The following is a 15,144-nucleotide window of genomic DNA, read 5'->3' as shown; positions in this document are numbered from 1 at the left end:
AATTAAAAAAAAAAAAAATCTGGTAGAAGTTACTAAAGTACAGTGCACGTATGGTATTTGGCCACTGATGTTTTCTGGCTAACAAAGGAAGGTAACAAAGATGCAATTCCATTGACTCATTTGGATCCCCTGATGAATCATACCAGAGTTCAGGGGGGAAAATAATATATTCAGCAATTTTTGAGTGGGTCTTATATAGATGAGCCAATGTGACTCAGACATGGTTATATAAGTAAAGTGTTCCATAATAGTGAAAATTACTTTGTGGTCTTTTAATATTCTGTGTGGGTTTAAAAAAAAAAAGTGTTACTTCTAGATATGGCAGTATCCACATGCACATTTACATAAAAAACAGAGAAAGAATAGAACATGAGTCTAAATATGAAAAATAATTCTGTAGCAATGATATTTGTAGCAGGTGAAGGACAGAACACTAAATTGCTATTAAATAAATCATAATTTATTACACGTGCCCGTATTTGGATGCCCAGTTAAGTACCTAATTACACGAAAAATGCAATTGCCATGTAAAGTGATGTTAATTTTCAAGCGCACCTGCTGAGCTTAGGGTTGTCATTCAGGTACCTCCTCAGTTGCATGCTGTTGTTCACCACCTGTGAAAGATATTTGCATGCCTGTCAAAAGACTGGCACAGGTTATTAGTGAGGAAAACCGTGGCTTTTGCAGGTTCAGTGGGCAGTCCCGTGGTCTATCCAACACAGATGACAAATTTCATTACAATTCCTAATCGGAGCTCTGGCAGTGCAGCTTTTTTGTTTTGATGGGGGCATGTGCAGGGAGAGACCCTTTCTCTGCTCAGACTGTAGATGCTTTTAATTTCTTGGTTTTCATCTCCAGTTGATGAGTGCTCAGCTACACTTTCCTATATTTTTTGTATTCTTTTCTCTTCTTCCTTGACACATTCTGTATGCCATTAGAGAGCAAAAAATACCACTAGGACTTCTATTCTTAGTGTTGGTCCATTTGCTTTGTTGATTATCATCCTACCTGTCAAAGAAGTGAAATGGCATTGCTTTGCAGTACCTGCACTCCATAGTACTAGCATGCACATTGTTCTTTGTTTCCTTGACAGGTAGAAACTGTTTCTGTTTTTCCTCATGAATGCTTTATGTGTGATACCAAACAGCTCATGGTGACAGCTAAAATACAGCAAGCGGCTCTAAACGACATTTCTCAAATGTATTTCTTTGCCCTTTCTTCACATGGAAGATGTTAATAAGACTCAAGACTCTGTGTGTTTTTTCATGGAAAATAGAATCTTTACTGCTTAAATATCTTTACACTCATGTAAATATGAAAGATGACAAAGTTTGTTCTGGGAAGATTCTCTGGTTTACTTTACAGCTTTGGCTTTAACATATTACTAAAAAGAAATTGCTTTCTTGGACCAGCAGTAATGTTGTCTTACATATTTGTCTAATTTATTCTAAACTACAGGCAAAAAAGTTGAGGGAATGGAATGCTATATAGACTGGAAAAGATGGACAAAAGATGGACAGTGAGGGGGACAGGAAAAAAATAAAAAATTAGTGGAATAACCATTTCTTTCCAAGGAACTGAATTCTAAGTGTTTTAAAGAGGACTTTGCAGATCTTCTGTTTTGGAGTCTAGTTTGGTGAAATACTAAATGTCACAGCTGATAGAGGATTTCCAGAGAGATATAAGGATGACAGACTGCAAAGGTTTCTGATTAATACAGCTAAACTTTCAACAGGCACCAGGTGGCAGGACGGTTCTTGCTGCTTGGAGCTGCCCTAGTTACCTGAGCAACTGCCTTTCTGGCCTTCTCCTCCCCATCCAAGGGAGTTTGTCCATGGGAAGACATCAGGCAGGTCACTGACAGCTCTTAAGCTCCCTGGACAGCTGATTCCTGGACAGCCCAGCTCTCTCATGCTCCATATCAGTGCTCAGAAGCACAAGTCTCGGGGTCCAGAAGGCTGGGAGCAAATAAGAAACTTCCGATCTTAGTCTCACAACATTTTTTTTTCTCCCAACAAATGCTGTCTGGCTTTTTTATTTTTAATTTATTTTTTAATTCTTTTTTCACAAATATACTTGAAGGAGAGTTGACATGACCATGATGAGAGATACCTACCACAGCTTTCCAGCATGCTTCACAGAACTTAATCAGAGTCTGTATCACCTCTTTCCCCCAAGGGTTCCTATGTGTCTCTCTGTGATATTATGCCATCACCATTAAATGGATGACTTAATATTTCTCTAATTTTAGTTGAAGAAAAATAAAAAAGGAAAAAAGGAATTAGCATCTCTTTAGATTTTATAAAACAACAACACAGCATTTTTTTTTTTTTTTGGTACCTCAAACACAGATCCCTAATGGCCTGTGCAAAAGTCTGTGCAGCCATGGTGAGACTTTTGAGCAGCTTGTTCTGCCTATTCTGGAAATGTAAGTCCCATGCAGTGTCTCCTTCAGATTGGGGGGCAAGTGGATGCCGGGGTTCAGCTCTTAGGTCATCAAGGTTTCCAGTCTGGAGATCTGACTCAGTGTACCTGAGCTCCCTTCTCGCTTATGAACCTCCCATCCCCAGACACCCTGGTGCTGGGAAGCTGGTGAGGGGAGCAAGGTATTTCTGCTGTAGAGCATGGAAATATGGACCTGAATTGGGAAGTGCATGTTCCTGAGTCGTAACGTCGGGCATGACCCACAGAGACCTAGAGAGCACAGTGAACTTAACGTCCAGATAGCACCACTTTTTTTGCAGAGGACATTTTTGACACTTTCTGGTTTTTTGTCTTCTTTTCTTTCACTTTGCCTTACACTATCAGCACCACAAAACCATGTAATAAAAATGTAATAAAGGCAAAGAATTTTGCTTTCTCCAGTAGGAATTATCTGACTTACAGATGTATGACATGATCCAGAAAATTTGTGAATATACCCAAAGAAGAGTTTCCTGATGGAATCTTTCAGACAGTAGTTCTCTCCTTTGAATAACAAATGCAGTCTTAAAAAGCTACAGAAGCAACACAGAGACACACACACATCCATGCATACCTTTGCAAGTATAGAGCACATATATATATATCTATAGCTATTATTTATCTATTATCTATTATATATCTATTATTATCTATTTATATATCTACAAAATACACACACAAGTTCAGATTTATTCTGGTATATGGCTATGGATTGCATTCCAACTGACTGAATATGACAGGAAAATTCCAGCTGAATTAAATGGAGGCTAGTTTTGTCCATGTATTTGTACACAACAGAAGATACGTGTACACATAAGACAGATATATTTCAGGATTAAAATCTGTATCTATGAGTGAAGGTTTCATTCATATGTGGGCATATATCAGCTAAGTAGTGATGGCTCAATCATATTATTTTGTTAGGCAAAAATAGAATTTTCAATATCTTCTTAGAGTGATAGCATTTTAAGTATATTCTTACTGTCCATTTATATACTAGCTTCACGAAAAGCAAATAAATTGAGTTAGAGGTAATGCATATGCTGTTTACATATATAATCCCTTCTCTTTTTGCTCTTTTCACACAGAGATTAAAAGACTTGAAACAAAGGGAATTTGCTCGAAACGTGGCTTCAAAGTCATGGAAAGATGAGAAGAAACAAGAAAAAGCACTCAAGCGGCTCCACCAGCTCGCAGAGTTACGGAAACAGTCAGAATGGCAAGTATTTAAAACTCATATTACATTTTAATGCCCACTTTCCTCAATCCCAGAAGAAATCTCCAAATTTTTACTCCTACACTCTGTAATGGACAGAGACTGCAAATATTGTAACCTGCTTTCAGCTATCCCCAACTCCTAATGTTCCTGTTCTGTTAACCATAAAATTGAAAGTCTCTGAATTAATTACATGCTATTTGAAGGTTTGTGTTTTTCTCTCCTGTAACCAGTTAATCTAATCTCTTCTGAACTGAGTGGTTTGGAGATGATTTTATATCACCATTTTACCTTATTAAAACTGACCCGTGTAGATTAGTATAACTGTCTTATCATTTTATAGTAAGCTAACATGAGAGGAAAGCCATCCTTTTAGCACTGGTCTGCTGGTGCCTGATCTTTGAATCATTTTCATTATTTTCAATATGCTGAGATTATTCTCACAGTTTCTGTGTACACTAATGGAAATATTATTAAGTGAATGGAAAATAAGTAATTAACTCAGTTAAGTTTACCCAGTACTTTTAGTTCTATTGATGCATATCAAGATACAGTATGAAGTTTACACTAATAAAGCCTTACATTTGAGAAATCTCCTTTGTTTAATGACACTGAATGCTTCAGTAAAATAGATTGCTACCAGACCAATTGTTTATGTTAATCTATGACCATGATGAGTTAAGTAGATAATTAAACTGGCATCCTTTTTAATTCATATCAACTTTACAGTACCCTAGAAATAATAACATTGAGAGTTTATTATACACTCATTTTGGCCAATGTAATTGCTTTTAAGTAATCTGCTGAAATATAACAGTTTAGTGTTAATGTATCACTTTTATGGTTACAACTCCATTTTCATACAGATCTACTGAAAGAAATGTAACTGCCTGTGGAAAGATGCCTTTTTGTCAATGTATTTGAATATGTAGTTTTAGATTTAGACTGATAAGATCAGTAGTAAAAAATCAGATCCGAATGAGACAGGAAGGGAACAACTGGGTCTGCTTATAGAAAGAGCTACAAGTCCCGTATCCCTTACAGAAAGCCTGGAAATACAGCACGCACTATTCCTGTTGGTAATGACAGATGAGTTCAGGGATGGCTGAGATGTGCAATCTTGGCTGTTGTCCAGGCAAGACAGAAAGTCAGCCTCGCTAGGCAAAAGTTTGTGCACAGACACAACTGTTATTGTCCCTCAATACTGTGTCTCAGGTTCCATCAGGGTTCTTTACAACAAGCTAATACAATCTGACAACAAAATTACTGTTAATCTGGTGCACAGAAAAACTGGGGAGAGAAAAAAAAATTATTTTGCTATTCCAAGGAGACTTTCAAAGAGATCTCTATATATGCTTTCTACAAGACAGAATTCCTTCCTAATATACAAATAGGGATGGATTTGTATCTTCTGATGCTAAGTTTGTGGCAAATGCAAATGTATTCTCAGAAATGCATATATATTCTCTTACTCTGAGGTGACCCTACCCCAGGGAGTCTTTATGTTGTTCCCACTGCTGGAGATCAATGCTTTTTTATAGCACCTATAAAACATGCTAGCCTGTTTATAGATAACTGCTATGCAGATCTGGCAGTTGTATTTTACTTAGTTTTTTAAAATATTTTCTAATTTTTAATCAAACTCTTTACTGAAGCTGCTTCCAAAATTGTTTCATGTAAGTGTATTGTAGGCTTTGACAGCAAATGTAGATAATTTATCTAATGAAATGTATGTTTAAAATATTACTTGGAATAACATTTTTTGGTGGCTATGTACATATCGTCTCTAATGGAAAAAGACAGTGGTCATTCCAGTCATTCCATTCATTTAAACATAGATTGCAAACAATCAACAATTCATCATGTTTGTTAAGTTCTCCTTAGAATACATTGATTTTATTATTTTTTTTAAGTGCAAGAAAAGTAAACCCCAGATTTAAAATCTGAGAGTTTTGGGGAAGAAGAAAAATGTAATTAATTGAAGTAAAATACAGGAGGAGAAAATACAACAAAGAAAGCCAAATGGTGGTTGATAATGAGAGTGCTGATGTTGCCATTAATATTGATGGAAATCCACCTTGCATCCGTTCTCCCACCAATGTTTAGAGATAGTATTAGCATTAATATCTCTGAATATTTCACAAAATCCTTTATTGTGGAATAATATAAAGGTAAAATAAAATTTTCTCTTTAACCTACACACACACAAAACAAGCAGAATACTGCCTTTTCTGCTACAGAGGCTGATTCTGCAGATGCTATGGGTGGAAGTGTCTTATGAGTGGCACTCTTTTACCAAACACGTATTGCCAAATGTGTGTTCTATTTTAACTTGGTTACTTAATTAATACAACCATATTTTTATTTATTTTCTTACAGCATCACTGGAAATGGACCAATGCTTAAAGCCCCCAGATTAGTCATGGAAAAGCAGCAGTCGCCAGATGGAGTTTTCCTATACAAGGGTGGCATGGTCACAGCTGGTTCTCAAAGCACCACTGCAAGTGAAGGACAAGGTTTCTCCAGCAGTATACTAGAGAAACAGCAGCTTATCATAAGCAGGCACCATTCACCTACTAAAAGATGCCACGTGCTTCAAAATCAAGTCTCACAAGTGTTCCCAGATAGCACCAATGCTTCTCAAAGGGCAGGGGTGTCTTTCTCATTTTCTAAAAAAGTCCCTTTGAAGCTTGAGTCCTCAGCATCAGTCTTCAGTGAGAACTCTGAAGAAGGAAATGATTGTACTGAATCCCCCAACCATAAAACAAAGCAAGTTCTTGAGGGCTGTCGTTCTGGCACACTTTTGGAAGAGGATATAAAAACAGGCCTGGATAAAGGACCACCTATTCCACAAGACCAAATGGATTTGGATAACGGTGCATCAAGTCATGGAGCTGTGAAACTTAAAATGCTAAAAGAAAATGATAAAAGTAGTGATAGAGAAATAGAAGAAAAGGTCAGTGTTCATCCTTCATTTTCCAAAATCAAAATACAGCTTTCAAATTTGGATTTTTCAGGTTCACTTAGAGAAGCAGATCAAGAGAGTAAACTGAATGAGTCTGAGCAATTGTTGGAAACTCTCATTTCACCTTCATGCCAAGCTAACAGTTTTTGCATACAGCCAAACACCTACAAGCACAGCAATGCCGAACTGTCTAACAAGTTACCTGAGCTCCCACAACAGCCAGTGCCTGAGCTGACATTTTCAAGCAACATTAATGACAGTCCTGGGGTGGTAAAGAGGGAAAGATATTTGGAGGTTTCAGAAACTACAAATGGAAATACAGAATCGCTTTCTAGGGAGACTGTGGTTAAAGAGGCTAAGCCCCAGGAACTGCCTTTCCTCCATGTAGTGAGCAAAGATGGCAGCACTGCTCTGCAGTGGCCCACAGAATTACTTTTGTTTACAAAAACTGAGCCCTGTATTTCATATGGCTGTAATCCATTGTATTTTGACTTCAGACTCTCTTTAAATCACAGAGATGGTAAACAGCATGAAACAAACAAAGAAGGCTGTAAAGACTACTCTATAAATAAGACTGCAGATGAAAATGAAGCCTCAGGTTTAATAAAACACAAGCAAATGTCAAATGAACAAGATAATCAGTTGTTGAAACCAAAGAAGATGAAAGGTTCCCTAAATCCAAGAAAGGCCAAGCAAAAAGCTGAGTCAGACATAGGGAAAGAAATGAACAAAAATGGTCGAAAATATATTTCAGATTATTTGAATGAAAATATACCTAAAGTGCCTGCTTACCTTGATGTCTCACGAAAGGATTATATGACAGAAAAAGGTCTTCATACAACACCACAGAAAAGATCTTTAAAGCATCATTTCCATATCTGTGAAAGAAAAAAACAGAGCATTAGAAATGAAAGCATTTCCTTTTCTGCTTTTATGTCTAGGATTAAAAAGACTAAAGCTGCAAAATGTCATTTAATTTATTCTGAAGAAACTCATGAAAACCAAAATGACTGCAAATCCATTCAAGATGTGGCCAGCTGCAGTAGTGACATAAGTGACAGTGGAAAAGATTCTAGTGGAAGTTTCCTTAGTTATAAATCTGGTTCGAACAGCAGGTATTCAGAAAATGAAGAAAGTGGAAGTTTTACAAGATGCTGGAGATTTCCATCTCCTCAAAAGTCCTCCTCTGACAGACATTCCAGCTATTCTGACACTTCGGTTAGCAGTACAAGTAGCTACGTGAGCAGTTCCTCTAGTCCCACATCAAACAATCACAGCAGAAATCGTTTGCTTTTTTGTTGCAAAAGGAAAAGCAAGACAGCTGAAAGGCACAAATGTAAACACAGAAAGCACAACTGTATTTTTACTTCTGATGATGCATATGATAATTATCTTTGCCATGTTAGAAGTCACAGAAGTAGAAACTGCACACAGAGGGGCACAATTAAATATCAAAGATGTTCAAGACATAAAGTTTTACACCACAGAGATAGATCTAAACACAGCAGATGTAGACACCAGCATTTTGGCAGAGTGAATAGTAGAAGTAGAAGCTACAATGGCTCCAAAAGTTCTCCCACCACAGAATCAAGAAGCAGCGAGAGCTCATCTAGAAGCAGAATATCAAGAGGTAGTAGTGCAGGGTCCTTCTCAAAAGAGACTGATAACTGTGAGAATAAAACAAAAGAGGATGCAGAAAGAGATTCTAACACCAAAAGAGGAAATGATGGAACTACACATTATGAATCTCTGAATGTAAACAGCCAGATGAAAAACTTTGCTACCTGCTCTTCTGAAACGTTGGCAAAAGACATATGTGGAAAAAGAAAGTCACTGACAGCCAAGTTATTGTTGGAAAGAGTGCAGTCCAAGAAAACCCAAGAACAAATGCATGATTCTGAAAGATTTTCAAACATTTGTGGTATGGAATTAAAGGATCTTTCACAAAGTCACTTTGCGGTTCAGTTTTCATCATCGGTAGGTGATACAGCAATGTTACCTTTGCCAGAGAAACTGCTAAGCACAGGTAAAAATGACATAGGGCAAAATGAAAGTCCATTGGAAGGCAGTATGAAAAGAAACAAATCTGAAGCTTCAGAGATAACCAATGTTGCTCATTCAATGGGGACTGATTATGATCATTGTCTTTTTAAAGACATCATTCAAATAGGAACAGGCTATCAGAGCCCGAGCGTAAAAAGGAGCACAGCAATAAAGGAACAATCCAATCTCTTCATTAATGAAGTACAACCCTTTATACAAAGCTGTGACCCAGTACCAAATGATTTCCCTGGTGCTTTTTCCTCTAAAAGATATTCTGTTGTTGCTAATTCAACAGAGACCAAAGAAGAACTACATGATGTAAACATGGACTTGAACCAGGCAGAAGGCAGTTCAGACTCTCTTTGTGACAATGCTATGCAGAACTACAATGACACAGTAAATGAACTAGAAGTGTACACTAAATCCATCTCCCCTCCTTTAACACAGCAGCCTATAACATTCTCACCAGAAGAAGTAGACAAATATAGGTTGCTGCAGCTGCAAGCCCAGCAGCATATGCAGAAACAACTTCTGGCAAAACACCTGAAAGTTTTGCCTGCCCCAGGACCAGCTGCCTTCTCTGCAACACCAGCAGTTCCCACCATCCCTGTTCAGCAGCATGCTACTGTCACCACCATCCACCATACACTGCTGCAACGCTTTGCTCTCTCAGCATCTGTACATCCCCATGGCAGCCATCTCTCCCTGGCACACCTCCATCCCCTCTCTCAGGCACATTTCACCCCTATATCACTTTCTCCATTAACACCAACCCTCATTCCTGCCCACCCTGCTCTGCTGGCAGGACACCCGTTGCACTTGGTCTCCACCACCCCTACTCACCCTTCCCCACTGAACTTCCCCATGCTGCCACATGCTGCGTACATCCCAGCCTTATTTACACCACACCTGAATGCAGCCACACCTCCTGCTATGCATCCAAATCCCATTGTTCATCCGTTATTCCAAGGTCAAGATTCCCATCATCATTCTTGCTCTAGCCAGACCCAACAGTTACCTACAATAAAAGAAATTTTTGGTGTTTCTAGTTATTTAAACTAGCCCAAACAATTGCACCATGGCTCCAGAAACAAATTTAAAGAAAAAAAATATCCAGTGTTCAATCACGTATCCGAGGGGAAATCTACTGTTTTGCTGTACAAAATGGCAAATATTTTAAAGTACAAGTGTTGTCTGACTGCATATGAATGTTGATTAGTTTCTCATATCACAGTAAAGAAGCAGTTTTAAAGCCTGTCCTGATACCATCACAAGAAATACAGGGTCCAGCTAATGTCATGTTGCAGAAAGTTTAGAAAGAACAGCCTGAAGTGAAGCCTGTGACTGTCTGTAGGAAGAGGACCACAGCACTCAGGCACAACAGACAAAGAACGTCAACAATGACAGGTGATTTAAAGTAACACAATTTAAGGTAGTACAATCTTGACACACCTCAAAAGCTTGCTTTTATGAGCATGTAAATGCAATGCTTGATCTGTGTAAGGCCTTTCAGAATGAGCCAAAAAGATAAACCTTGGGACCACAAGTACCTTGTTCTGTTTCCCAGCCATAATTTGGAGAGCCTCATAGTGGTAGGCGATGAGTTGACATTGGAAGAACAGGGTCATCGCAACATCTCAAAGTTACTTTAGTGATTTTATCACTGGGATATGTTGCTTGGACAGTGTAAAGGGACTATAGTCTGGCCACAAATTCATAAAAAAAATACCCCCTTATTGTAGGGGGTTCTTTGCTGGCACAGACTGCTAAATTTTTCCCCCAGCCAAGCTTCCAAGAAGGCAGGAGAAGGAAAGTGATGAAACCAAGCTCTTTGGCATTGCCTGCTGTGGCTGTTGCACAAGGTATGTCAGGGGTGGGGTGCAGCAGCCCAGAGTTGCAATTCAGATAGTGCAGGCCTTGAACCTTGGAGGTCACTGGCCCTCAAAGTAACTCTTCTTTCTTGCCAACAAAGCTCTGACGTGTTGGGGAGAGTCTTGCCCAAAGTACATGCAAATATATTTCACCCTTTTCACAAATAACATAAACAACTGGCTGGTTTTATAAAATCATGATGAAATTCATAAAAATACAGAAGTAGAATTCTGAGCAGAAACTGGCTTTCCAGGTCATGTCTCATGAAAAACCATGTCACAGTTCTCATAAGTACAAGGTGTACTGAATCTAAGCAAACATGCGAAGTCTCTAGCATGGCTTCCCAAACTGAACTTGCAAACTGAAGTCTTGCATCTATCTAACTTTCAGGGTAATGTGTAGTTGAAATCTCTAAAAATAAGTGTGTTTCTGAAAATAGGTGAGGGCTTCGGCATCTCTTTGAATGGTATACTTTGGATATTTTTATAATATTACTAACTCGACATGGGATATTTAGCAAGAAATTAAGATCATAATTGTGGCTAGACTATATAATTGGACAGTGAAGTGTCTGGCAGAGAATACCTGTTTATTTGGATTTGAAACATCTGAAATAATTTCATTTGCAATGATGTAGTGCACAATTACTAATATATATTTCAGAACTGATATAAAGCACATTGAAAATGTTTGGAGGATTTTATTCCATTATATCCAGCTATCTGAAGAAGTTGAGAATTGCAATTAGGCTGAGTATTTAAAATACAACTTAGGACCAATTTTCTAACTTAGTTTTAATCAAATTAGATTGATCCATTGCAGTAAAATGGAAGTGTTTTAATTTCTAAAAGCAGCTGCTTCAGCATAAACTGGTATTATGCCAAATTTTTCGAATGTATTTAGAAATTGTGATAGCTTACTTTGTAGTTGATTTTCAAAGTCAAAGTTTCTTTGGTTGCTTAACATTTTAGCCATCAAAGAAAAACAGCTAGAAAAAAAAATCTGGAGACTAAGTAGAAGCAAAATACTTTGTAATGAAAAAGAGGTTGGTGAAACCAGATCCCATCAAATGTCTTTTGGTTGCATTCCCAGCTGATTTATTCATTTCATTAACAAAATGGGTTCATGATATTTTGGAGTTAATTATCTTTATGGTTTAATTTTTCTTAGTTTAGTTGTAGGGATTTTTTTTTTTTAATTTAAAATTATTGCTTCATAATTAAGGAAGTCGGTTATGTTTTTTTTTTTTTTTTTTTTTTAAGATTTTAAAAATAAATATCTCCATGGTTTTAAAATTCTACTTTTTATTTTTTACTGGAAATGTTCCTCAAATCAGATCTGAATTTACATATAATTTATGTACTTCTGAAATTTATTTTCTGTGAATCAAATATATTTCACTGAATGCAACTTATCAGCTCTGAAAGTTAGTACTTGGTATCTCAGACTGAATTCCTTCTCTCAGAGGTTCATTTGTAAAAAATAGTTATAATTCTGTACAAAGAGTGTGAATTGTATATTTAAAAAGAACAAGTCAACCTGTGCTCTAGAAGAAGCTGACTGACTTGCACAGCCCCTACCACTAGTTCAGGGCTAATACCAACCTCAAAGATTTATTTCAAGACAGAAAAATTTTTAAATTTGCTGTCACAATTTCACTCCCATTCAAGATAAACCAACATTTTTTATTGTCTGTACTAGTTCTCTTGGATCATAAACGGTTAACACTGATAGGAAAAACAGTGATAAGGAAATCAGACTGTTCTCATATTTAATATATATGCACCTATTTTTCATCATTTTTTTTGCAGATAACATTACTATTGTAGAAATTCCCACCGCAAAAAAACTCATCAAATGAAACTTAACAACATCCTAATAAGTAGATCATTTATGGGAAGCATACACATTACCCTTAATGCATGTACAATACAATGGGATTCTAGGAAGGAACCAAATCATAGGATATTCACTCATCATTGTGTATCCTGACAAGGATGATCTGGAAAGGCAAATGAATAGGCAATAAAAATTAAACTTAATTCATGGAACAATAGGAATTAGGATTTTGATAGACGTAGAAGGGGGGAAAAAAAAGAGATTAAGAAGTGACTGAAACAACACAATAGTAAAACAGCAGTCATTGACTATCAATGAAGAGAATGTCCAATAGAGTTCCTAGTACACAGAAGGGATTTTCTTGGAGAAATGTAATAAAATTATCAGCACAGCTGAGATGATGTATTTGCTCTACTTGCTGCCATTTTATTTTTCATCAGTAATATTCTTTAAATATGCATCATGTTTATTATTAAAAGCATAACTGGGCCTGATGGATGGAGCCATGATACAATTCTGATTTTAGTTATACTAAGAATCCTTGTGGCAGAGATATATACACTCAAAGTTAAATAACTGTTTTAGCTTGATTGTATATTCTTCATCCATAATCCAAGGAAATAGGTCATCCATGCTGTAAAATTCCAATAATTAAGTTTCTTGAGTTTCACAATGATGACAGTTTTTTGTTGTTGTTGTTGTTTGTTTGTTTGTTTGTTTGTTTTTTCCCATAACTGAGGCACTTTTGGAATACATTTAATATGTATATTTGTTGTTCAAATTTGCATTAAAATGTCATTTGACCAGATTGATTTTAAAAGTGTTAAGTTTATATTTAAAACTGGATAATACTCTGGCTAGTAAAATATGTAAACTAGTAATTTTGTTTTGTATTCTCTGTATAAAGTGTTTTATATTATACAATAGCTAAGTGAATTGCACTATTGTACATGCAATGCGGCTTTTTTTTTAGGTTATTCAAAGAATTCCTGGGAATGTAGTTTAATGCAATAATATTTTTTTTCCAATAAAATGGCTTACTGGTATAAAGAGTGTCAGTCATGTATTTTTAATGTAAAGCATACCAAAAGGCAGCAACATAATAAAATGCAGAATGATGCAAACATATTCTGTATTTTAATCTGCAAAATTAAAATGCATTTAATTTATCCCTGTGGCTATAATCCTGAAATTTCTTAGAATGTTTCCTAAAGATTTTAGTATGTGTTACAAAAGTGGGTTGTTTAAATGGAAGTGAAAATAAATATTCCTTTAAAAAATGATTTTATCTATGTGTTTTTTACAAGCACTTGTAATGGAACATCTCCCTCGATATTTTTATACACTAATCAGTTTAGAATTATACTCATAACTCACTTGTCAGGTTCCCCAAATAATGCATTTGAGTTATAATTCTTATTGGTTGTGTAGAAGGTCCTTTGCTAAAGACGCTAACAGTAGGATCCCAGAAACTACTATATTCTTTATTCAATTTTTAAGCATTCTTTAAAACTTACCTTTGTCGTTAAAACTATCTTCTGTTTAATCCGTGATTTCCATTTCACTGTGTATTTTCTCAGCTTGTTTATTGTATATTTTTTCTTCTATCCTTCATTTATATTATATGCTCTCTGATGGAAGAATTTGGGTCTTCTCATATAGTTACTAGATTTGGAGCCCCCATCTGCTGTTGTTTTACTAGTAATAATTTTAAGACTCGTTATAGCCATCAGTAGATAGTTTCAGAAGATTCATGTCTCCAGGTAAGCGTAAAGGTTGAGGTAATGGAAAATCATGAGTCTGGATGGGTATATACAACAGATATAACTCTGTATTTTGATTGTTATGTGGCAGATGTCATATTCCTTGAGGTCTATTAGTGTAGCTAGAAATAACTTAGCTAACATCTGGGACAAAATTAATCTACGATACAGTTCCAGCTTATGATTCAGACATTCAATAAAATCTTGAAATCACAGCAAATCAACATTAACAGTATTAACTGTTACAACAGGTTTCTTGTTGAGATCAGATCTCATCTGCCTGTTGCTGAAAAAAAAAAAAACAACAAAAAAAAACTGATACTGCTTTTGAGTAGGATATGATATGTGAAGAAACAAAGTTATTCACACCTTATTTGTGGTCAAGCTAGCTACTTTTCCCAAATGGCAATGTGCATACTCATTCAACTATATAAAAAAAATAAAAATACTTGTTGATACTTAGGTCTAAGTTTATCTTCAAGACAATCCTTTTGCTTCCATTAGTTAAAATGTTGTCACAACACAGAGCCCAGCCTTTGCAAGACCCAGACACTGCCTCCACTCAACAGGATGTCATTCAGGGGATGAGATTGTTCTTAGAGATCCTATCCTTCCATAGTCTCTGCTCAGATAGGAAGTCTCCCTGCCCTCTGAAAACTTCCTGCAAGCCCAAGTGGAGTTCTTAGTACTTCTGCCATCATAGTGCTTAGTACCACAGATAAAATGCATTCAGTCCTTGGACACCAGCTAGGCAGTGCTACCACCTGGCCAGGCCAAATACAAATTGAAAGATTTAAAAATGTCTTATCTTCTCGGGCTATAAACAACCCACATATGGTGCAGGCACACAACACTGATTGAAAAATGTTCCATCCCCTCCTTGGTCACCAGGCACAGGTTTCAAACTGCACATTGCAATGTTTTTCCCTGCCCTGCCCTGCCCTGCCCTGCCCGTCCTTCTCCCTTCTCTCTTCTCTTTCTCT

General features: G+C 36.6%; 1 protein-coding gene across 2 annotated transcripts in view; it reads left to right on the top strand.

The window, feature by feature from the left end:
• The window catches only part of ZNF804B (zinc finger protein 804B), a 238,558-nt gene extending 224,837 nt beyond the window's left edge, over nucleotides 1-13,721 (top strand). For both annotated transcript variants that reach the window (XM_083824589.1, XM_083824588.1), the window contains exons 3-4: nucleotides 3,552-3,682; nucleotides 6,059-13,721. In XM_083824589.1, coding sequence (XP_083680715.1) covers nucleotides 3,552-3,682; nucleotides 6,059-9,749 — 3,822 coding nt within the window. In that variant the 3' untranslated portion in view covers nucleotides 9,750-13,721. The remainder of the gene's footprint in view (nucleotides 1-3,551; nucleotides 3,683-6,058) is intronic.
• Nucleotides 13,722-15,144: the final 1,423 nt, after the last annotated feature.

Source organism: Anser anser, assembly GCF_964211835.1.
Source record: "Anser anser genome assembly, chromosome: 2".
In the NCBI taxonomy this organism is placed as follows: domain Eukaryota; kingdom Metazoa; phylum Chordata; class Aves; order Anseriformes; family Anatidae; genus Anser; species Anser anser.
The sequence above is the reverse complement of the archived record's forward strand: the minus strand, read 5'-3'. Positions and strand labels throughout refer to the sequence as shown.